This window comes from Hypomesus transpacificus, chromosome 18 (genome assembly GCF_021917145.1).
Source record: "Hypomesus transpacificus isolate Combined female chromosome 18, fHypTra1, whole genome shotgun sequence".
Lineage (NCBI taxonomy): Eukaryota > Metazoa > Chordata > Actinopteri > Osmeriformes > Osmeridae > Hypomesus > Hypomesus transpacificus.
In genome coordinates, this window is record NC_061077.1 from 11,575,834 (window position 1) to 11,601,166 (window position 25,333).

A 25,333-nucleotide genomic window follows, 5' to 3' on the forward strand; every position below is an offset into this window, starting at 1 on the left:
AAGTGCATCTACATTGCAGGTTTTGGATTCTTAATTGTGCAATTTTCATATACAGGAGCCTATGCTTAAATTTGATTTACATTTGTATGGTGCCACTCTGTGTTAGGGTTAGGGTTAGTGATCGGAAGGTCTATATCTTATCAAACTTTAAACACAGGAACGTAAAACACTAATGTTGGTAATTAAACTTCAAACACAAGAATCTAAGACACTGTAATGTTAGTACTTAAGTAGAGGTAGTGGAGACGAATAGTCAATTCATGTTATTCAGAAGAGTGTGCATACTTTGTGTCACCCCAGTCATAAAGACACACCACTGCATGGAACTGGAACTTTTAACCACAAGGTGTCAGTGTAGAACTCTTAAAGTGAAATGAATCCAGTCTTCTATGTCTCAAACCGTACACTCTGCACCACATGCATGCTGTAGTAGGCCTACAAGAAGTGTAGCTTGTTTGGAACATACCTCTCCTCTCGTCCCCTCCACTCATCGATCATCGACCAGATGTTCAACTTCTTCCACAGAAGGTTCACTGAGGCCCAGGGAATCCAAGTCCAAACTTGATGGATAACCAGGATTTCCATCTTCACATGGTTATTTTCCCCAACTTTGGCTACCCTAGAATTTTATCAAACGTCCCACCCTTGTGTCATGCCATCTCCCATGTACCAGGACAAGTGCATCAAATCTAACTAATTCACATCTGCATTGGGAGTCATGCCATTTGCCCACACACTACAAATGCCCAAGAGAAAAGTACCTTCTGAATGTGGCGATAAACTGATTGATGTTTTGTATCAATTCACTACTGTTCAATTCTATTATTTGATCTTGTCACAACATTCCAATTTGTATTCACCACCTAGGTTCATTTAATTCAGCCAACCCTAATAATACCATTAATATTTATGTTTCCTGTGTCCTTGAATGAACCCCCCTTTACATGGATAAACCCCTCCCTTTGAATTGGCACTGATTAAGAGATTCACCACAGCCTCTGCTCTTCACAATCTACTGTAAATAATATAATTCAGTGATATATTACTGTGAAATTGCTGGGCCTTATGTCTTTACATCAACCACCAATGGATTTCTGGGGATGTTTAAAACCCTTTTAGGGATTCATTTCTTCAATGTCTTAACATTTCTGAAAACCATTTGTTACAATTAGACTTAAAAATAGAATTACACAATTAGAGTGAATTAATAAGTCTCAAAGTTCAGAAAGTTAGACTCAAAAGCAACATGTTGATGCCAACATGTTTATGTCTCCATTAGGCATTAGACATTCATTTATTAACATTGAAGATTTGGGTCAGCTGTTTCTATCTTGCTGATGTCAATGATTATGAGATTGTTACTGATTATAAGAGTTTTGTTAATAAACATGATTCTGCTATGATGTGTGCTCGTTCATAGGAGGCAGGTGTATGCAGCTTTAAATGGATATCCTTATTTGTATATTTCCTGTTCAGGAAATGGAAAGAGATAAAGAAGTGAGGCCATGAGCTAAGTTACTGATTGTGATTCAGAGACGACCCCTTCATCAAGAGACAACTCCTTCATCATGGGCTTCTCTACTACTCAGAATCGGATGTGTATTCAGTTATCTCAGAGTATTCCGAACTAAACTTTGCATGCAAGATAATATTATATTTGATCAAAATGCAAAAAGTATCAGTGTCTAGGGACTCACTGTGACAGTGAAATAAAGTCAATACAAAATCACACCTTCCATGTGGTAGCTTGTATATTACATATTAATAAAATTAATTGTGTACACATTTTCTTACATATCTGTAGTAACACCGGTAGCACTTGCTAAATTGGGATGTTTTACCGAAAAGTACGTTTTAGAGGAGTTAGGATGTTGCTGTTGTTCTGCTCTCCTTGGCACTCACGGCTGTCCTGCTGGTAATCTGCTGCATTTACTCTATTGTCTGTATTCTGCAGTGGATGCAAATGTCAGATAGATTAATACACTTAAATATAAATGTAACACCTAACCTTTTCATTCAACAATTGGGGACACAAGCTTTTGGACACCAAGAGGCAGGGGTCTGATAGTAAACACATAGAAACAGGCCCATCATCAGCTCAGTGGAGACAGGGTCAGCTGAGACACCTTTAGAAGACTAGTCACAATTGGTCTGCTATCTACAAAACTCAAAGCATACAACGATCCTAAAATATGATTAGAAGACTAAGCCACACAAGTCTGTCAAACTTTACAATAAAAGCTGCTCCCAACCATATTTACAGTAACACATATTCTAATGATCATTTTGGAGTCTTCCTCAATTCACCTTCCTCTCCCACTCTTGAAACCACCAGCCAGAGGGTGTGGCCAGACAGTGTGAAGAGAGCAATTTAGTTCCATTGTTCTCACAGGAGAGGGAATTCGACCCTCCTTTCTTAGCATATAATCATCAAGTGTCCCACAAGAAGGTTGTATAGTTCATTAGATCTGCACTAATTCAGCCATTGTTCAGCCATTGTTTGTCATTAAGTTTGATCTTTTTCTTTCAAGCCTACACCATCTCCAAAGTCAGGGAACCTCTCACTATTTAGGCCTTTCCTCAAAATCTTCTTTCACTCTACTTCCTTCAAACTTCCTAAAAAGGCCTCCCAAAACCGTAAAATTAAAGCCACATGTTCCGCACGCCCATGCTTTTCCTCCAATTACAGTAGAGGTGGAGAAGTTGGACCCTCCCCTTTACTGGACATAATGACGACTCTCGTATTTTGTGTGTGTGTCTGTCATATAGTTATAAAAAACAGGAAAAACAGTTGATGAAAGGTGCATAGGCTAAGTCTAAAGAATGCAATGCATTGTTGAACATGGACCATTGACGTGTCTCTCTTTCAGCAGTGTAAAATGCTCAGTGGAAGGTTCCACTCGCAGGAGGTTATGGCAGGAGGTTTCACTATAGCGGATGGGGGAGGACTTGAGCATGTGCCTAACAAGCATCAGACGTGTTCTCCTCTTATGTAAGAATTCCATATGTGTGTGCGTGGATGACTATAACCCGCAGCCCCCCTATGTAGCATCCAACCACTGTTCACATAACACCAGTCACGCTGCCTCTCCTGTACAGTCGCTCCATTGTTTTGGAAAATGACGTTGCTCCATTGCCATCAAGACAGCTGTGTGTTCCTGATTCCAACTCAAACATGACTGACACAAGCATACACGCGCACCCTGTCATTGAACGGACAGGACATGAAGCAACTTACCGACAAATGAAAGCGAGAGACACAGTGTGTGTACTTGAAAGTGTGCATTTGTGTGTGTGTGCGTTTGCGTGTTTCTTTGTGTGTGTGGTGAGGGTTAGGTAGTGATGGTGGATGAAGGTGGATGCACCTGGATTGATGCTCCAGATGGCAAGGCCAACACCTGCTCTTAGATGAAACAGAATCATACAAAATACAACATTTTTGACAACATGGTGTAAAACTGTACTTACTAAAAACCCTTTTTGATCTCTGTCATACTTGTGCTCTGTATTGTGAAAGCAGTGGGGAATGTTTGGTGAATCTGGTCTTGGTGTTAAGTCAAATATTATCCATGCCGTGGGTAACCAATCTGTTTTTCATGAGGTATTCAGCTGAATATATGTGGTGTTTTAGTAGTAGCAGGTGTTTTCTTAGAGGGCAGAGCACAGAGATGTTTGATTCAGTTCCTGAGTATTCGATTTGTTGTACTCCAGGCGTTGGTTGGTGCACATCCACAGATCCACCGGGTGCACTCACTTCTATGCGTGATCCCTGCGAGAGAGAGAAAGCATGACACGTTATTTAGTCTTACTTTGATGGAACTTGACGATTGTACGTTCCAGCATCTGGACTCTGAACATCTCTGAGACCTTGCCCACAAGCTGTAAACACACACAACCAACAGTTTATGGTCTCAAAGTTTGTCTGATCCTCATAAAATACCTAGCAGGACCAAGAAAAAGTCTTAATCACCCAACTCACTGAAATGTGTTTGGAGTTGCAAGGCTTTGTAGTTGTATGAAATCTCAACTCTAAACCTAAGTAGCCATGGGTTTTTTTAACGTGTTGTTTCATTGAAAGAAAACGTGGCTCAAATGAATGGGATCCACCCATCCGAAGCATCCACTATAACAACAGTACCATGTCAGCAAACACCAGCAGTGTTTCATAAAAAAGATGGCTTTTACTTTCAGCCCTCGGTCCCCTGCCTATCTTGCTCTGTTTTCCCTCCCATTCCCATCTTTCCAAACATCGCTCCCCTTTTCCAATACGAGCCCTCCTTCTCTCTCCCTGTGATCCACTTCTCTGGGATCCTCCTGGTTGTTCTTGTCAGCTGTGGGTCAGCAGGGTGAGCTGCTCCTCTCCACCAGAGGCCGAGGGTGAGGCAGCAAAACAGAAGTGTGTTTCCTCATCTCTCTCAAGCTGTTTATTTTGTCAGGAAGCCCCATGGACAGCCTTTACCCCTCTGCAGTGGGGCTGTGCAAAGCTGGACAAATACTGAGGCAAACTGGTGCAAAAAGGGTGTTTGTGAAGCAACGCAACGACTTGATTGACATTCATTATAGGAGTCAGGTGTGTAGGACTAGGCCTGTACTGTCATGTTTCTAAATGTTAGTCCTATACTAGAATTTGTCAACTATCCTATTTTCCTCTCTCTCTCTCTCTCTCTCTCTCTCTCTTTGCTCATTAGTAGAACACAAATGAGAACCTGTCACATCACTGTGCCAAACCCCCCTTCACAAGCCATCGTCTGGAAACTGGCAGTAGAAGAGAGTGGTTACTCATGGTTACAATGATCACACAGGAGCACTGTGGAGGGGAACGGTAAGCCAGTCAGGACATTTGGCTGGCCTCCAGGGAGAAGCTAAAAGTTCATTCTTTCTCTGTGTTGCATGGCTGGATGTGGCATGTCTGCTTGTTTATGATATTTTAGTCCAGATGAAAGTGTAAGAGACTCGACATAACAGCTCCATGTCATTTTCACAAGGTCCTAAAATACATTGGAAGAAAAGGACTGCTGGAAAGGAGCAACTCATTAAGTTACTGAGATGCTGAATTACTAAGGCCACCCAAGGACACCACACTACATCAATATATTTTTCTGTGCAACTACTAACTCGCTTGCTCAAATCTGTGTCGCATGGCTAATCACATGCTTAAATGATTTGATCTTATATACGACCAGTGCGGATTCCTCCGGTTGGAGTGGGCGGGGTTGTGCGCACGCGCGAATGCGGCGTTCCATTATAGAAGTTCCCCAATGTGGTACCTTGCGATACACACGTTTAACCATTATCAAGCACAAGGACATCCCGGACACGAGCCGTTACTGAGTCTGAATTTCACATATTGTGGTGAGTATGGGACTCAACCAACGCACATTCTACTATCTAACAAAGATACATGAGTTTCCACTGTTGGGTATGCAAGTCTCGAGTCTTTGTCCATAGAGAGAAACCTGAATCGGTGTCGACAGCATCTCTCGTTAGTAACTAGCTAGCTGAAGTTGCGTGCTGGGCATGATCAGAAAATGGATTAGCTAGAAACCTTCTGTAGTAGCGTACACACAGAAGAGTGTAGAGGCTTGATTTTAATATGGGTGTGACAGACCCAGATATAGTCAAATACTTTCCACATGTTCCGCTTTTTTTTAACCTCATGCTGTACTTAATCGGCCGTGGCAAATATATTGCAGTAGTAGCAGCCAGCTAGCTGGTCACTTTCCCTGCTACCAATAACAATTGGTCGTTTTTGAGGTTGTCGGGATACGGACAATACTGGTTGGGGGTGGGGAGTTACTACTGCATGAATGAATGAAAAGGATCTGGCATTTGTTAAGTACCAACTTGAAATGTCTTTGTCCCAAGCAAGTGTCTGTAGCCGCCTGTGGCGCTGCTTACCTGCCAGCGTAGCATGGAATTGAAAGATGTTGTACACGAGCTATCCCTTCCATCACATTATAAACCGGATCTATACTGAAGCGCCTGTCTCGATCGTTGATCATGGAGTTCATCAATGAGGACCAACAAGATATAAGATCCACGTACATTTTCCGTTGTAGACTTTGATCCAACTTCTAGGTGAAACCCGTTGTCGGTGACTTCGAGTGTGCTCTAGTTCATGTATTTTATTTGTCAGGTACACAGAACAACACAAGGTCAGACTGGGCACTGAAATTCTGAAAGACTGAAAGACAAGACAACGCAAGCACCTGGCATAACATAACATATAAGTACACAGAACATCATTTACATTTATGCTGAGCTTAAATAAGTGAAACTTCCTAAATATACAGATAGCAGACGCACTTTACTCCATGCTCAGGTAGTTGCTGCGACACCTTCCATCCTGTTAGTACTGGTGGAAATGACTCACAGTTCGCCAGGAATCATTGAATGCCCCTTAACAATTCTCTGGAAATGGCAATTCACTTAGCTGATTAACGTGCAAAAATAATGCAGAATTGCAATTGTGTGCAACAGCACTGACATTAACGTAGAATAGGTTAACTATAGCAATGCTGCCAGCTCAGACACTGTAAAGTCAATCGGTTATACTATATATCTCGAATATAATGTTTGTAGGGCATGGTGGACGGTGGTACTAGAACCATGAGGGTAACTGTGCCATTGGCATGGACTATAACATGGGGGAACTCTCCTTTTGTGTTTCAGCATGTTTTCTCTCATTAGCTCACCTGAGAGGGCATTGGACAACATTCACATACCAATGGAAGGCCGACAACAGTTTCTTTGTAGCTGCTGTGAGATTGTGTGTGTGTGTGTGTAAGATGGAGGCTGTATGAGAGAAAGATGTGGGATAAGCAGAGGAAACATCAGTAAGCCGTGGCAGTTTAAGTGGTCATTAGCGATAAGCTGAAGGTATTATCCGCATTTTGGTAGAACAGTTTGTGATGGCACTTTAGTTGACAGGCTGGGAAGTTTTGAAGTGATTTGACAGGAATCAAGAGGGTGTGCCGGTGCAGTTGTTGGCTCTCACTTGCTCCCTCACACTGTCCCTCTCCTTTCTTCAAGGAAAGGACAGATTGTAGCTGGTGGCTTCCTCCCTTTTATCTAGGCTACATGTTTACACTTTCTCTGTCTCTGTCTCTCGTGCCTTTCACATCTCTGGTTCACACTGGGCTGTGGAATGGAGAGACTCCCCCCCCCCCCCCTTCCTCCCTCCCTCCCCCTTCTGCCCCTTTTTTGCAGGGTTTGAATTTTTATTTTTATTTTTTTGCTTTCATTTGAAATGTAAGGTATCTTGCGCCGTTTGGTGAATAAGCTTCAGCCTACAACCAGAGGCTGAGTGTTTTTGGTAGTTGTGGTAGGATATGTACCTTACTGTGTTGCTGAATGGCCTCATTGATAATGGCCCCATGAGTGTCCCCCTTCTCTGGGTTGCTTGTTCACACACAGACAGCCAGCACCCAGTGGTCCCACAAGCCCAGACTCAGGTCACACACACACACACACAGACAGCCAGCACCCAGTGGTCCCACAAGCCCAGACTCAGGTCACACACACACACAGACAGCCAGCACCCAGTGGTCCCACAAGCCCAGACTCAGGTCACACACACACACACACACACACACACACACACACACACACAGACAGCCAGCACCCAGTGGTCCCACAAGCCCAGACTCAGGTCACACACACACACACAGACAGCCAGCACCCAGTGGTCCCACAAGCCCAGACTCAGGTCACACACACACACACACACAGACAGCCAGCACCCAGTGGTCCCACAAGCCCAGACTCAGGTCACACACACACACACACAGACAGCCAGCACCCAGTGGTCCCACAAGCCCAGACTCAGGTCACACACACACACACACACACACACACACACACTGACAGGCAGCACCCAGTGGTCCCACAAGCCCAGACTCAGGTCACACACACACACCCAGACGTCAGTTTATTAGAAACCCTTTTCCTGTGTCATGTGGGGGGCTCTGGTGTGCAGTCTCAGGTTCTCTGGCCATCAGTCTGTCAGGGAGGTTTGACCGCAAGCCAGGCTGAGAGGCCAGTCCAAAAACAACCTGTGACGTCTACGAGTTGTGGGGTTCATTTGGCATGTCTTCAGGTACAAGGAGGACAAGTAGTGCACACACTCGGACACCGACACTGCTGGTCATGCTGGTATTCTACCAGTGGACTTAGCATCAGCCTTAAAGGAACGTGTGTGTGTGTGGCCTTGACATCAGCCCCCTGTGGAGAGGACACAGCAGGACACGTGGTTCATTATGTTCCCAGCAGTAAAGATGCTGTAGGACAGAGCTGGACTGTAAATCATGGCGGTGAGAGAGCCACAACAGAGGGGTGACCCTCAGGTGACCTCCAGGCTTCTAACAGAGAATGAGACGCTAAAAAGAACAGTCATCTGCTGACAAGGCTCGACTGTTCCCATGCATCCGGTTGACCAGATTAAACTTTGCTGATGTGTAAATATCCATACCTCTCATTGGCGGTATGGGACTTATCTGGAGGAACAAGGAAGGAAATGACCTTTATTGGGAAACTCGTAGTCATGGCATTCCTGAAGCTGATCGTCAGGCCACGCTTGGAGCCTTAGTAGTGATTGAGCCAGAGGTGAAATGACACATCCTGCTCTTAGTACAGGATTGATGGTTGTGGTATGTGTGTGAAAGAGACTGCTCAGACTGTATAGCCCTTATTAGTGGTCTAATAAACCAGTTTGTAGTACCAGTAAGGCGATTGAGCCCAAACATACAAAGAGCAATGTTGTGGCTGGTGAAAATGACCTTAATGCTCTAGTGAGTTAGTTTGTAGCAACAAGGAAAAGCTAGGCAGTAAGATATGGGCTGTCTTTCCACAGTAGTTTGTTGACAGTAACACACAGAGAAGGTTACCTTTAGCGTTATTATATTGTAGCATTGTGACTCCTATCTCCTCTTGGCTATGGACCAAGTTTACATGCCAAAGGTAGAGGTTAGCCACACCACACTACCAATGGTTTGAAGAGGCTTGAGGCTAGTTTAACTTGTTTTGTAGTGAGAATGGGGGGTTTCTACAGAGCTGTGAACCAGCTCAGCTAGCAGTAGCACAAATGTCAAGCACAATGCTGATATACTCTCCCTCTGATACCAACACGCTGCAATAGAGACTGAATGATGAGTCAGCGCTGCAGACTGAGAGGGCAGGACGTGCGTTGGTTGAGGCTGGCTTAGGCCCTGTGTCATTAGGGAAGTGAAACAGGCGTGCAATGTGTGGGCCTTGGGTCTGTGTGCGTACGTGAGGGTGTGCGCGTTCGCTTCTACAGCCCAGGGTTATGTGCTCCTGAAGTTGTCAGTTGTCAGTACTTGTTTTTCACTTTAGCTATGACACCAGAGGCTTCGAACAGGGCTTTAGCTATGACACCAGAGGCTTCGAACAGGGCTTTAGCTATGACACCAGAGGCTTCGAACAGGGCTTTAGCTATGACACCAGAGGCTTCGAACAGGGCTTTAGCTATGACACCAGAGGCTTCGAACAGGGCTTTAGCTATGACACCAGAGGCTTCGAACAGGGCTTTAGCTATGACACCAGAGGCTTCGAACAGGGCTTTAGCTATGACACCAGAGGCTTCGAACAGGGCTTTAGCTATGACACCAGAGGCTTCGAACAGGGCTTTAGCTATGACACCAGAGGCTTCGAACAGGGCTTTAGCTATGACACCAGAGGCTTCGAACAGGGCTTTAGCTATGACACCAGAGGCTTCGAACAGGGCTTTAGCTATGACACCAGAGGCTTCGAACAGGGCTTTAGCTATGACACCAGAGGCTTCGAACAGGGCTTTAGCTATGACACCAGAGGCTTCGAACAGGGCTTTAGCTATGACACCAGAGGCTTCGAACAGGGCTTTAGCTATGACACCAGAGGCTTCGAACAGGGCTTTAGCTATGACACCAGAGGCTTCGAACAGGGCTTTAGCTATGACACCAGAGGCTTCGAACAGGGCTTCAGCTATGACACCAGAGGCTTCGAACAGGGCTTTAGCTATGACACCAGAGGCTTCGAACAGGGCTTCAGCTATGACACCAGAGGCTTCGAACAGGGCTTTAGCTATGACACCAGAGGCTTCGAACAGGGCTTTAGCTATGACACCAGAGGCTTCGAACAGGGCTTTAGCTATGACACCAGAGGCTTCGAACAGGGCTTTAGCTATGACACCAGAGGCTTCGAACAGGGCTTTAGCTATGACACCAGAGGCTTCGAACAGGGCTTTAGCTATGACACCAGAGGCTTCGAACAGGGCTTTAGCTATGACACCAGAGGCTTCGAACAGGGCTTTAGCTATGACACCAGAGGCTTCGAACAGGGCTTTAGCTATGACACCAGAGGCTTCGAACAGGGCTTTAGCTATGACACCAGAGGCTTCGAACAGGGCTTTAGCTATGACACCAGAGGCTTCGAACAGGGCTTTAGCTATGACACCAGAGGCTTCGAACAGGGCTTTAGCTATGACACCAGAGGCTTCGAACAGGGCTTTAGCTATGACACCAGAGGCTTCGAACAGGGCTTTAGCTATGACACCAGAGGCTTCGAACAGGGCTTTAGCTATGACACCAGAGGCTTCGAACAGGGCTTTAGCTATGACACCAGAGGCTTCGAACAGGGCTTTAGCTATGACACCAGAGGCTTCGAACAGGGCTTTAGCTATGACACCAGAGGCTTCGAACAGGGCTTTAGCTATGACACCAGAGGCTTCGAACAGGGCTTTAGCTATGACACCAGAGGCTTCGAACAGGGCTTTAGCTATGACACCAGAGGCTTCGAACAGGGCTTTAGCTATGACACCAGAGGCTTCGAACAGGGCTTTAGCTATGACACCAGAGGCTTCGAACAGGGCTTTAGCTATGACACCAGAGGCTTCGAACAGGGCTTTAGCTATGACACCAGAGGCTTCGAACAGGGCTTTATGTAAAAGGGTTTTTTCAGGAGAAAGCTACCACCCCAAGTTAAAACAATTTCGACCTTCACTGTTTCACTTCACTGTCTGAGCTTCACTGTCCTACTGTTCTGGGCGTGAAGCTGAAACATGGGTACAGGTCAACTTGTTTCCAGGCCTTGTCAACTCACGAGGAAGACATCCTGCTACAGAGCAGTTGCTTTTGCCGGCTTTTAAAAACTGAGATTTTCTCTCTCCAGACAGAGCTGTGGAATTGCTCTTTATCAGCCAGCCGGCATTTTTGTCTGGTGAAAGCCAGGGTTTGTCCAAAATGTGGCGTCACAATGATTTCTGGATTACACAAAGCTTTGACTCATGTCTTGTGTAGGATTGTGGGTGGAAGTTTTTGGGAAATCGTTCCTAGGAACGATGGTGCAATCTCTCCATCCAGACAGACTCTGTGGGAAGGGATGCTAGCTTATCAAAGAGTCCGCAACATGACACGTGACACCAATTCAGGTTTATTTTTATTTTCATCAAGCTGTAACCCGTTTACAGATTTGCATGTAATGTCAATCTAGCCCCTTCAAGTCACGTGTGCACATCTGTGTGTGTGTGTGTGTGTGTAATACACACCCTCGCTCCGTAACCGCGGCACAGGACAAAATGTGCTGCTTTCATTTCGAGGGGGTCTCACATGACACAGCTATGTAGACCAGGAGGAGTTGACCGCTCTGCCTCCCAGTCCACACTGCTTCTCAGAACCCGGGAGACATGACATACCCATTACAACACAAGCTCCTTAGTATCTTGTTGAACACCCGAGGGGTGTTTCAAAGTCCTTTGTGTGATAGCTGTTGTAATTGCTGATACCTGGTGGTTAACCAGTTCTGTAGCACACGGCGGGATCACTAGCTAATGATCTAGAGGAGGCCGTGTGCAGGGCAGGCTGTGGAGACGAGGGCCTTTGGTGCTCAGACAGAACCCAAGGCTTCTCACCCACACCTTGCTGCAACGCAAGGTTTCCTATACATGGGCTGACTCGATGAGAGCTTTTCTACAAAGTACCGACCGCCCCGGTGCCCTTTTTTGTAGGTTTTAAAGGGAGCCGTTTCTTAGCCGAGCTCGTTGGCTCTATTCCTGGTATGTAAAGTGCTTGGGGACTGGAGTGGAGGCCGGTGGACCTTTTTTAGTTTAGCAGGACCCCCCCCCCCCCCCCCCCCCTCCTCCTGGAGTGTTGGCATGTTCAGGACACGCACGTAAAGGAAATCGCATGCTCTTCTTAATGCCATCGTCTTGGCAAAGCAATTCCACGGAGAAGTATTTATATGTCTTTCTCCCCCTCCCCCCCCCCCCCCCGCCCCCATCTTCCTCTCCCAGGTCCAGAGTGTCTCCTGAACCCGTGTGTGTGTGTACGTGAGAGGGGAGCGTGTCCACATCCCAGCGTAGCGGTTGTCTCCAGTCATGGCTCCAGCGGTGGGCGGGCCGGTAGGGTACACCCCCCCAGAGGGGGGCTGGGGCTGGGCGGTGGTGGCCGGGGCCTTCATCTCCATCGGCTTCTCCTACGCCTTCCCCAAGTCCATCACCGTCTTCTTCAAGGAGATCGAGGTGATATTCAACGCCACGCCCAGCCAGGTGTCCTGGATCTCCTCCATCATGCTGGCCGTCATGTACGCAGGAGGTGAGTACGCTCTGTGTGGGTGTGTGTGGACACAGGAGGTGTGGACGTTGTGTGTGTGTGTGTGCACGCAGGAGGTGTGGACGTTGTGTGTGTGTGTGTGTGTGTACGCAGGAGGTGTGGACATTGTGTGTGTGTGTGTTTACGCGGGAGGTGAGTTTACGGTGTGTGTGTTATTTTGAGCTCTTATCTCTGTGCTGCTCCACCGACGCCAGAGGAAAAGTAGCATTCCTCCATCTCCTTCACCTCCGTCTGAGTGCACCCTGCTGCCTCAGTCAGCCCCCCACTGAGAGGGAGGAGAGGGAGGGGCTCTGCGGAGAGGGAGGGAGAATCAGGAACTAAGGAGGAGGAGCCCTAGTGAGTCACTGACCTAGTTCCATTCCAACACCAGCCTTCTATTCAGAGATGGGGAAACAAACGACTCTTCCCACCACATGCATACATATATATATGTATGCATGTGGTGGGAAGAGTCGTTTGTTTCCCCATCTCTGAATAGAAGGCTGATCTGAGCTATGCGTGAGTGTGTATATATATATATATATATATACACACACTCACGCATAGCTCAGATAACAGAGGAGCCAGCCAATGGGGTTCTGCAACCCAAGCCCTTGGTGACGAGAAGAACAACAGAACCATTTCTAAAGGCAAAAGCCAAAGGATGCATCTCAAGTGCTTGTCGTGGCCCCCTTTTTAAAACTGAAGGACAGATAAGAGAAATATGCCATCTCAAAACAGTCGACACTCTAGAAGGCTCTAGGACCTGCCTGCTGACTGGCACACGCCCTTCTGAGCTTTGTTGTGAACCTGGACTGTGGACCCTGACCAGCGCCTGGCGACCGCATGGTCCTGTTACGGTCCCGTTCATGTAGGGAAGTCACACATTTAACCGTCTCAACGACCTCCGTTAATGGTCTGCTTGACCTGGCCTGTCCTGGAGTGCAGTGGCAAGTCCAGCCCTGTCACGGTTGCACTTTGTGGAACACTCATCAGACCTCCTCCTCTTAATCTCTTTATCTCTCTGTCTGGCACTTCTCTCTGACACTTCTTACGTCTGCAGTTTTAATAAACACAGAAAATGCTGAGCGTTGGTGAGATAAGATGGAGGCAGTCTTGGCAGTATGCCCAGGAAAGCAGTGGGGGGGGGGGGGGGGTGAAGATGTTAAATACGGCTTAACTTAGTGTTTTACTTGTTGACTTAACTCCATGGAGAGGTATTTACGTTGAGGAATTTTGGCTCCTCTGCTTGAGGCACCCGGCTGAAGGCAACCTGAGAAGAGAATAAAGAGATGGGAAGGAGACTTCGGATATATATGGAAAAAAGTTCTCACAACTTTTTGGGGTTTTTTGGCCAGCCGTCATTTCCTCCTCAGGAAATCTCGTGTTGGTCATGCTTGTGTACGGTTCAGTGTCTCGTATATCCATACACAGAATTGTATCTCAAGCTTTACCTGGTAGAAGAGCTGATTTCCAGTGATGTTCCTTCAGAACTATCAGATGCGACAGATCACAGTTCTGAAAGATCTTCCTCCCGTGAAGGCTGGGCCTATTCTAGGTCCTCTGCACTAATGGCCTGTGACTCGGCATGGAGAAGACCCTGGCTCTGATACATGGTTTCCTCTCTGCCGCAGGGCCTCACTGGTCATCTCTGTTCTCTGGTGCGGGCCGTGTTCTGCCAGAACCATTCTGTTCTCTTCACGCTCTGCCCCCCCCCCCCCCCCCCCCCCTCCCCTCTGTTATCTCTTTCACAAGAAGGGACCGAAGGGAGGGGGAGAGGGGGTGCAATCGTTTATATAATATCTCCAGAGAGCATTAATCACAGCCGCCTTTGTCCCCCCCCCCCAGACCTCAACAAAGACTGTCACGGCTTATTTGTGTCCCTGTGTGCGTCTGTGCATGTGTCTCATCCCTTCCCTCAGAAAAAGGAATGTAGTATCTTCTGAGAGACTTTACTGAGAACTGTGTGTGTCCGTACACATACATCTTCGGTATGTAGTCTTTATGTGGCCCCAGGCAGCTCCAATTCCAAGTTCAGAGGTCGCTCTGTGTGCCGATGTGGTCCTCTCACACTCCATGACAACAACATGGCAACACAGCAGGCCAGTGCTGCCAGATGGGGGAGTGTCTCGACAGTGTTAATATTCTCAGTCCTCATATGATGTAGGGCCTCATGAGGAGACGGCAGTTTGGGCCCTCAAGCTTTTGAAGACTCAAAGAGTTGTCTGAACACATTTTTACCACCTGTTCGGAAACGGCCAACTCCAGTTCAGCCAGTCAACCCCGAGTTGTGGTTTGAACTCGGGCTATGTTAAACCTGCTTTCTGAAAAGCCCCTGCTGCCTGTGCCAGAGTCTCTCTGGTGTGACACGGCTCTGTCAGTTCTGTGTTTGGTCATGAAGGTCTCCCTGAGCCACTGCGAGAGGAAGTTCAGACAGTGTGAATAAAGAGATGCCTGTTGAATAACAACAAGGTTTCTGGAATGTTCACTCAAAGGTTTGGGAATAGACTTAAATGTCTGTTGCTGAAGTTTTCTATCCCTCCTGCTGGAAATCCTCTTTGTGTAATTAGCTACACAATGGCACACACTTGTGTACACACACACGCGCACACACACACACACACACACACACACACTACGCCTCCAGACCATGTTGCCAGTAGCTCTTCAGCTGTCAAGTTGGATTATGTGTCTAGGGAGGAAGAGTGTTAGAATATTCAGACAGACTGTTGGTGTTTACCCAGTCATATCTACCCATCGTTTAAAATAATAATTTATCCCTCAGCTATAAGGAGTTTACATTTTTGGTAATGGTAGTAGGGATACATACAATTACTTGGATGTGTTTGTCATGATTGTATGGGGTTGACTGTTTATATTATGTGCTTGTATACTGTATCTAAATGTCCCCTCTGGAAATTAAGATAAACTGAACGTTTCAGCAATCTGCTGCGGGTTCATTCAGAGGTGTCCTGGCTGACACGCCAACAGAAGCGTGTGTACAACCCCCCCTCCTCCTCCTCCCCTGTTCTCTCTCCTAGTCTTGGTTTCCAGTGGAATGTCCTTGGCTCTGGCCTCGGGTCTCTCATGTGCCCCTGGGCTCCACTTCTGCACCTGTCCTGTCTGTAGTCTGGCACCACAGCCCCACCTGCTGGTGGGGAGAGGGAGAGATCCACCTATTAAAAGCTCTATGGGGAAACTCTTGCTAACACCCCCCCCCCCCCCTGCTTCTATCTCCAGGTCCAATCAGCAGTATCCTGGTGAACAAGTTTGGCAGTCGACCAGTCATAATGGTGGGAGGCTGTCTGTCGGGCTCGGGGCTCATAGCTGCTTCCTTCTGCAACAGCGTGGAGCAGCTCTACTTCTTCATCGGTGTGGTGGGAGGTGAGTGGCGACCTGAACGATGGACTCACACTCTCTGGCATTAAGAAAGATGAGTCATATTTAGGTTGAGTGATGCATCAAGCTGTCCTCACTTGGGACTCAATGACAGGCTTTGCGTTCACTTTGTTCAACTTCTCTGTCACTGCTTCTGTCGCCCATGTCTTTTATCTCCTCCTCTTCACCTCCTCTCCTCTCACCCCAGGTCTGGGCTTGGCCTTCAACCTGAACCCGGCCCTCACCATGATCGGCAAATACTTCTTCAAGCGGCGGCCCATCGCCAACGGCATAGCCATGGCGGGCAGCCCCGTGTTCCTGTCCACGCTGGCGCCCCTCAACAGCTGGTTCTTCGACCAGTTTGGCTGGCGGGGCAGCTTCCTCATCCTGGGGGGCCTGCTGCTCAACTGCTGCGTGGCCGGCTCCCTCATGAGGCCCCTGGGCCCCGACCCCCAGCCCGCCAAGTCCCAGGGCGACGCCACCGAGCTGGGCGAGGCGGCGGCGGAGAAGGAGAAGGAGGCGGCGGCGGCAGCGCCCAAGCGCACGGTGCTGGAGCGGATCAACGGCGTGATCGACCTGACGCTGTTCAAGCACCGGGGCTTCCTGCTCTACCTGCTGGGCAACTTCATCATGTTCTTCGGCCTCTTCTCGCCCCTCGTCTTCCTCTCCAACTACGCCAAGAGCAAGGACATCGCCAAGGAGAAGGCCGCCTTCCTGCTGTCCGTGATGGGCTTCGTGGACATGGTGGCCCGGCCCTCCATGGGCCTGCTGGCCAACACCAAGTGGGTCCGGCCGCGCATCCAGTACTTCTTCGCGGCGTCCGTCCTGTACAACGGCGTGTGTCACGTGCTGGCGCCGATCTCCGTGGACTACATGGGCTTCGTGGTGTACGCCATTTTCTTTGGCTTTGGGTTCGGCTGGCTGAGCGCCGTGCTGTTCGAGACCCTGATGGACCTGGTGGGCCCCCAGAGGTTCTCCTCCGCCGTGGGGTTGGTCACCATCGTGGAGTGCGGCCCTGTGCTGCTGGGACCACCACTACTGGGTGAGTGAGTAGGGGGGTGTTTCCAATGGAACCATAAACTGCTGCCAGCTAGTCTCTTAAGTCCACCTGTTCTAGATGAAGGTTTCCCAGTGTTGTCATCTTAGGTTGACTCACTGTCGATGCACCGATTGTTTACAACCCCTCTTGGAGAGAGAACGACTGACTTGTTTTGTGTCGCTCTCCCTCTCCCTCTCTCTCCAGGCCGCTTCTATGATACATACCAGAGCTACGACTACACGTACATGAGCTGTGGCATCATCCTCATTATCTCCAGCGTGTTCCTCTTCGGGGGCATGGGCCTCAACTACCGTCTGCTGGACAAGGAGCGGAAGGAGGAGGAGAAGAGAGAGAGGGAGGAGCCCAAGGAGGAGTGCACGGCCATGCTGGAGGCCCCCAGTCCTTCCAAGGAGGAGGAGGAGGAGGAGAAGGAGAAGAAGAAAAAGGATGGAGGGGCAGAGGGAGAAAACGGCCAGGCTACCATCGCGATGGCAAATGTCTCCAAGATGGATGAGGACACAGTCCTGTAGGGGCACGGACCTGAGACACATGGCCCTGGACACACACGCCAGCACGCACACACACACACACACACACTCCAGACGAACGACAAACAGGAGCTCATGCAAACAAAAACGGGTCATACACGTAAACTCGAGCCAGCCAGCCAGATATATTTCTGTATGTACTCACACCCTCACAAACCTGCCTTGGTATTACAAGACACAGGTTCCCCCCCCAGTGTTTGGAAGTGGTGTTGTTGCGTCGCTAACAACAATGTTTAGGATTTATCTCAGGGTCTTTGGTCCGGAGTTTTTCAAAAAGGTGCACACCCATCTTTGCTTTTCAGTTTTTCACCCCCCCCCCACACACACACACACACACACTCACACACACACGCTCTCAGTCCTCAAGAGATGTACGTGACTCTGGAGACACAAGTTCACACGCTTGCTAGCCCTGTGTGGCTAGGCTTCATCTGGTTGTTGATACTCCGGAAGCCTGGATGAAGGGAGCTGTGCAGAGAGGCAGTTTGATCTCTGTTTTTAGGTGATATAGGTGTTATAAAAAAAGAAAAAGAAAAAAGTATTTGTTTGGTACGAAACCCATTTTAGAATGTGTGAATCCACGCTTGAGCCCGAGTGATCACGGCTCTCGAGCCTCACAGATCAGATGCACCACGTGGTCCTTCATTCCTCCGCTGCTCACAGTATTATTGGAATCGGTAGCACCCCCCCTCCTGTCTCTTTCTGTGTATATCTGGTGGGATTTAACCATCTACACTGAGGATGAGAGGAACACTAGTATTGATTGAAACATGTTTATTTAATGGGGGACCTCCTGAAAGAGTGCAGCTACCTGTGTGTGTGTGTGTACAGTTTAGTTTTGGTGCTCCTTAGTGTAGGTATTTTTCTTCCTGTGGTGCTAGTGTACAGTCAGCTCAGTGATCAGCACACCTCTGGTGTCCTTGTGCTGGAGACGTTCTCCAGTGAGCCGTTGGCTCTCAGCACTCCTAAGCCCTCTCTAACGCTCTAGAACTTTCCCAGCAAATGGTTTTAATCTTTTTTTTATTTTTTACTCTAACAACGCTCGTTTTCTTTTCTTCTAAAAACAGCCTTTTTGAAATGTGTGAAGATTTGATATGGGAGAGAAGCAGTACAGAGGCAGTCCAGCTTTTTATCTTTGTAGAAATACGAAGGGCGTTTCTTTTTTCGGTAGGCTCGTTTTAATGGTATTCCACCTGGTGTAATGGCCGTGATTGGACCAGCTCAGACCAGCATCTGACAGTGTTATACGAGGTCTCCCAGGAGGAGTCTGCTTTCTCACGCCATAGGAATGTTTCACTCCATAACGAGGAAAGCCTTTTTCGTGTTGCTGCTGTGCACTTTATACTTGTATGGTCAGACAAACACCCACAGCCACACTCTAATACAAAACCGACTAAAATGCTATGAAATTGACTTGACTATATGTCTATGATATGACCATGAAGGGCATTTCTATGTATCAGTTCATTTTTGCATAGCAGCCAATTACTGAATGTAGACATTTCAGACAAATCAACAAAAGGAAGCATATCATGTATTTCGTCTAGAAGGACTCACTTTAGTGAGCAGTTCAGAGGAGAGCTGTAAAGCTTGACAGCGTGGCCCGGTATCTGGCACCTGTGACCTACTCTGAGAGACGTGGCCAGGCTCACGTGGGGTTCAGCTGCAGCCTTCCATTCCTCCTGTGACCGCCTCAGACACCGCCTCAGACACACATGTTGGGATCTGCCCTGTCAGATTTCTATGATTCATGTTTTTTTTTCTTTCATATTTGTAGCCTATGGAATTAAGTGTTAGACTGCCAACAGTCCAATCATTTGAGAGCCCCTGGATGTGAGGGTGGGGACAGGAGGGGAGGGGTGTGGAGGCAGGCGTCTGCATGCAGGGAGGACAGCCTTCCTGGGAGGAGGGGACTCTGCTGCAGCACACATTGGCTTCAACATGTTTGGGGAGTCAAATAATGTAGAATTCAGAAGGAAATAATATTTTAGTGTAACAATTTGTACTAGAGGTATCTGGCAATGGTGTCAGGGATGACTGTAATTATGATGTCCTGTTTCTATGAACAGTGAAGAAATTAAACCATTTGTAAACGGAACACAGTGTCACTTGAAATTGTGTGTTTTGTATTTTCTTGCAGATAAAGGGAGAGGGAGGTGAACATGCAGGATGATTTTGTTTCTGAATCTTGGATTGGTTATTACCCTTTCCCCTTTTAAATGCACAATAGAAATTTGACCAATTACGGAACCCAAGTGTGTCCACTGATTGGACTAGTATTTTTCTCACATCTTCCAAAAATGATGTTCCCAGGTGCAGTGGGGATGGGGCTTAAGGGATGGGCCTGGTTCTGACAAAGCTGGTGTTGCGTGCACTCATTGTCACATGCCATCAGAAGGGATCAAAGCAACATGAGGTGGCTTGGGACAGTTCCAACTGAGCTGGTCATCCAGAACATGTGTTCAAGCTGACACTGAGGACTCCCTCCTTGGTTCACTCCACGAGTGATGACAGTACTTGATACAGGAGCCATAGAGGAAGATCAGGGTTTTAGAATGAAGCTGTATTCTTATGTAGAAATGGTGCATCCATAGAAAACTACTTCCACACACGTGTTCTCTAGTTCAGCTGATACCTTTCTGCAATGCCTTTATCTGAATGATACCGATAACAAACATCAATAATACTGACTGTGTGAATTAATGACACATTACTTTACATATTTGACATTCTAGAGATAGGAATGTTAAAACGAAAGAAGACTGTGAAGGCACCGTATTCCGTGTGTGTGTCAGGAGACCTAGGCTTCAGTGTGTCGCTACTTGAGGTATGCGTGTGTCAGTTTGTGGAGGCGTATGTGGAGGCGTGTGTGGAGGTATGTGGAAGTGTGTGTGGCTTGTCAGTATGTGGAGGAGTGTGTGGCATGTGTCAGTATGTGGAGGTGTGTGTGTCAGTTTGTGGAGGTGTGTGTCAGTTTGTGGAGGTGTGTGTCAGTTTGTGGAGGTGTGTGTGGTGGTGGAGTCGTTGGGGAGCGAGCCCCGGCGCTCTGTGTGTCCCTGGCAGAGCAGCAGAAGGCGCAGCTCTGGAGACACGCTGCTGGAGAAGGCCGAGTAGATCCAGGGGTTGGTGCACGAGTTCAGACTGGCCAACAGCATGAGGAGGGCAAACACGGCGCCTAAACACACACAGCGGTCAGACTGGCCAGTGATAGGACCACAGACACATGAGCCTACTGTCAGAGAGAGAAGGGGAGAGAGAGGGAGGGAGTGTCCGTTTGTGCTTACTGTTCTGTGGAGGGTTGGGGTCCCAGGCAGCCCACAGCTGCACGCTGAAAAAGGGAGCCCAGCAGACGGTGTAGACCAGAACTATGACCAGGGTCATCCTCACCGTCTTAGACATAGCTGCCGACACCCCGCCCACCCTGGGCCGGGGGCCCGGGGTCAAAGGGCAGCGGTGAGCAGGCATGGGGGGCTCAAGAAGAACGTCAGACTGCGGCTCGCCTAGAATAGGTTACAGAGGCAACAGCAGGCTAAACGCGACATTTAATGAAGAAACAGATCGGTTGTCATCATCCAAGTATTACCACAGGAAATTTGATGTTATGTTGAGCCCTCTTGGCTATCATCTCCCATCTCCAATCTTGCTATGATCTCCATACACAAAAAACTCCCAAGTTTACCCGAGTAGGCGGAGTTATCACAGTGTAAGGCGACACTGCTGGATGGAAGGGGAGCCAATGGAAGGAAGTGTTGAGACAGAGGGTTGGAGACAAAGGCAGGGTTGTCACCGTGGAGGCTGGACAGTGTGGTAGGAGCACATGGTGATAGGCTGAGCCTCCCTCTGCTGGCTCCTCCCACTCGGTGGCTGTCCCGGCGAGAGGAGGGAGGGGGGAAGAGGACGGAGGCAGGGGACAGCCGACGCTCTGACTTGTAGAGATTGTCATGGATCTCTCTGAAGATACGGACCTGGGAGAGGAGGAGAGGGGAGAGATCATTTCTATATAAATCCATTGGCTCTTTGTCTTTGACACACATTCTTCTCATCTCTCAGTGGCTCATGGTGTGAACGTGTCCTGCTCCCGGCTGCTGCAGCACCTACCTGGCAGACGGTGATGATGAGGACAGGCAGGATGAAGACAGCCAGGGTCATCCATGTGACATAGGCCTTCAGGCCCCAGTGTTCAGCAAAGTTCCCCCAACACTCAAACACTCCTGGAGCCACCTCCGACCTCGAGAAGATGAACACCTGGAGAGAGAGACACACGGTGTGGTGAAAGAGGGCCAGACACAAGGACATGGCCGTGTGTGTGTGTGTGTGTGTACCTGTGGCAGGCTCAGCAGGGTGGACAGGCCCCAGGCCAGCAGTATTAGTGTGTTCCAGCGTTGGGTGCCCCCACCGCTGTAGGCCTTCAGTGGGCAGCAGATGGCGTAATGGCGGTCAATAGTCATGGCAACGATCATGTAGGAGGAGGCAAACATGCCGAGTACCTGGAGGTACTTGACCAGGCGACACAGGAAGTCAGGGCCTCTGAAACGACCTGTGATGTCCCACACCAACTGTGGTAGCACCTGCAGGAGAAAGGGAACCGTGTTGAGTCACATGAGTATGGCAGTGAGGATTGGCAGAAGGCTGTGGTTCTGGCAGAAGGCTGTGGTCCATGGACCAAAACCTCACGCCACAAGAATCGTTTCTTTCCATCTGCTACTGGCCTCTTCAACAAGGCCAAGGACTCTCTATTATTGGTCCATCTAATGGCAATTACATTACACATAAGCCACCTTCATCTTGAACCTCCCTGCCAAACTATATTCTGTGTTTGTATAAACCTACATGGCGATTAAACCACATTTTGATTCTGGTGTCCTCCTCCTACATGTTTGTGTGTAGATGCTGTGCAGCCAGTGTGCATGAGTCTGTGGGGACACCCTGGTCCTGTGTGTTACCTGGAACAGCGCCACTACCAGGTCAGCCAAACACAGGTTGGACATGAACCGGTGGAGCGGAGTGTGGTGTCGTCTCCGCCTCAGCAACACCACCAACACCAGTCCGTTACCAAGCAACGCCATTGCTAAGATGACCGACAACACGACCACCTCGGCTATGGCCAGGGCCGCGTCCCGCACGTGCTCAGAAGCATTGTTCCCCGCAGGAGTCACGGAGGCTGGGGTCACGACCGCAAACGGCGTGGTCACATTGGCTGTAGCTGAGACTGTTACCAAGGAGATGGACATGATGCCTAGGAAAGGAAGGGCAGAACAGAGAAGAAGAGAGGAAGGGAAGAAGGGGGAAGAAGACGTGTGAGCGAGAGGAAGAATGTGTTTCTGAGTCATTTGCTCTTCATTGACTGAAATAAGCTGACTGAAGTCAGGTGAACCTGGAACATTTCTGCGGGGGTGTGGAGTCACGCATGGTGTTAGCACAGTGGTGGCTGCCCACCAGATGACCGCTAGCCAGTCATGTTGACCACTGAAGATTATTAAACGTCTGTGCCCTCATTAGGACCTGTCGATCAGAGTTAGAATTAGCTCTGACCAATTGCACCCTCGCTCTGTGCCTAAAAAAAACGTGTGCGTGTGTTTATGAGTGGGTGATCTTGTTTGCATCAGTGTGTGTGAATGACCATAATTGCCTATAGAAGTCATTGTCCCGGGATCAATGTGCTTAGAGAGGCATGAATCACAACACACACACACACTGGTGAACCAGGATTAACCTTTCCATGCATCCCCTCATTTGACAGTGTGAAGGAGAGGAAAAACACAGAGATGGGGAGGAGAGTAGAGGAGATATTGACCTCTTGGTAGGCCTTCAAAACATCTGCTGTGAAACTGTAGCACTAACAATCCCATACAACATAATCACTATATTCACAGTATTTTGTCATAGAGGTTCCGGTTATATCATAATGAAACAAAATCTCTACAGCTTTTACAGGTTAGTGTAAAGGCTGTATTGATGTGTTGTCAACACAATGACGCACGTGCTACACTATTCCCTAAGTTCGACATGCCACACAAAACCATGGCACATCCACAATCACAAGTCTTATGAGATGATCTAACAGATTCAAAACATTAGCCATTACTGCCAAAACGCCATCAGGCATACTGGTGTCCACACCAACCCTAACCCCGCTCCCCATCCCTGCTTCTGCTTGAGACACCTGCTAGCCTCTCTCTGGCAATGACTTCACACAGATCCCAATTCCATGACGTCTGCATGTAGGAACACTCACCCTGTTTAGCGTGTTCTGAAGCAGCTGTACATCCCTGATCCATGGTCGCACCCTCCGGTACCTTCCATGCTGAGTGTGTGCGTGTGGTTCAGCGCTCTCCTGCTGCACTCTGACTGACCCTGCCAAAGACTCTTCTGCCGACTCCCATATCCCTGTCTGTCTCCTCCCTTTCACTCTCTCTCTCTCTCTCTCTCTCTCTCTCTCTCTCTCTCTCTCTCTCTCTCTCTCCTCTCCCTCCCTCCCTCCCTCCCTCCCTCTCCCTCCCTCCCTCCCTCCCTCCCTCCCTCTCTCTCTCTCCCTCCCTCCCTCTCTCTCTCTCTCTCTCTCTCTCTCTCCCTCTCTCTCTCTCTCCCTCCCTCCCTCCCTCCCTCCCTCCCTCCCTCCCTCCCTCCCTCCCTCCTCTCCTCTCTCTCTCTCTCTCTCTCTCTCTCTCTCTCTCTCTCTCTCTCTCTCTCTCTCTCTCCCTCCCCCCTCCCTCCCTCCCTCCCTCCCTCCCTCTCTGTCTCTGTCTCTGTCTCTGTCTCTTACCCTTTCTCCCTCTCTTTCTCTCTCTCTCTCTCTCTCTCTGGCGCATTCCCCCCCACCCCACCTCCTCCTCCCCTCCCTCTCCTCAGATTCATTATCGGATGAGTGTGTCTGGTGTGTGACTGGCCGATATGGATGTTTGTAAGAGAGATCGTAAAAGGTAGGAGGCTGGGCATTGATCAAAGACTCAGATGCTAAGATGGCCTATGGTGAATAATGTAATTTCATGTTGATTGTTCCATAGACCCAGCCTTCAGTTCTGCGCCTTTGATCAGTCATGATCAGACACACACACACACACATACACACACAAAGGCAAAGCAGACACCCTTCGAGTTTTCATTCCTTAAATTAGCTTTACAAAACAAGGACACCCACTGCTGATATCCGGTCTTCGCAGACGTTTGATCAACGAGTGTGCTGTGCAGGTGTTTTCATAGAAGCACTGTGACGGTGAGGGTGAGAGGAAAGAGGGTGTATTTTAGATATGGCAAACCTTGGTGATATGTTTACAAGTTGTCCTCATCACTTCCTTTTTCTCCACCCCCTTCTCTTCTTCACGCCAACAGTGTGTGTCCCTCTATTGTTCTCTGCTACATTCCACCCATTTCTCCCGCTGTTTCTCTGGTGGCACAGTAATCTGTTTTCGTCCTCTTTCAATCACTCCCTCGTTCTGAAAAGCTTCCAATTATCTAGGGGCCCACTGGGTGACCTTACACAAACACACACGCAGGCACGCACACAGACAGACAGACCGACACACACACAGACACACACAGACACACACACACCTTCCGCTTCCTAACATGTAGACATGTAAGATTTTTTACATTAAATGTAAGATCCACATTCAGGAGCAGCTTCTCCAGAAGAGGGTAGTTCCAGCGTGAGACCCCTGAGGAGCGCTAATCACAGTCAGCTGCCAACATCAGCTGATGGCTCGCTCACACAACACTTGATGTGGCGGTCTATTTAAAAAGCAGGACCCCGGCACACATGCCAGTACTGGTACACTGCTACTGGTAGA

The 25,333-nt window shown here is 48.5% G+C and overlaps 2 protein-coding genes across 2 annotated transcripts; one reads left to right on the top strand and one right to left on the bottom strand.

Moving 5' to 3' along the window:
• Positions 1 to 5,246: 5,246 nt before the first annotated feature.
• LOC124480994 (monocarboxylate transporter 1-like) lies at positions 5,247 to 19,644 on the top strand. The gene is made up of 5 exons (XM_047040717.1): positions 5,247 to 5,352; positions 12,284 to 12,584; positions 15,822 to 15,965; positions 16,168 to 17,001; positions 17,203 to 19,644. Exons 2-5 carry the CDS (start codon positions 12,368 to 12,370, stop codon positions 17,526 to 17,528), a joined length of 1,521 nt encoding a protein of 506 aa, XP_046896673.1. The 5' UTR covers positions 5,247 to 5,352; positions 12,284 to 12,367; the 3' UTR covers positions 17,529 to 19,644.
• A 797-nt stretch (positions 19,645 to 20,441) lies between these two features.
• LOC124481002 (vasopressin V2 receptor-like) lies at positions 20,442 to 23,955 on the bottom strand. The gene is made up of 7 exons (XM_047040734.1): positions 23,782 to 23,955; positions 22,490 to 22,782; positions 21,869 to 22,114; positions 21,645 to 21,791; positions 21,226 to 21,511; positions 20,831 to 21,046; positions 20,442 to 20,721 (listed from the first exon to the last, which is right to left on the bottom strand). The coding sequence occupies exons 1-7, from the start codon at positions 23,822 to 23,824 to the stop codon at positions 20,537 to 20,539; spliced, it is 1,416 nt and encodes a 471-aa protein (XP_046896690.1). The 5' UTR covers positions 23,825 to 23,955; the 3' UTR covers positions 20,442 to 20,536.
• Between the last annotated feature and the right edge of the window lie 1,378 nt (positions 23,956 to 25,333).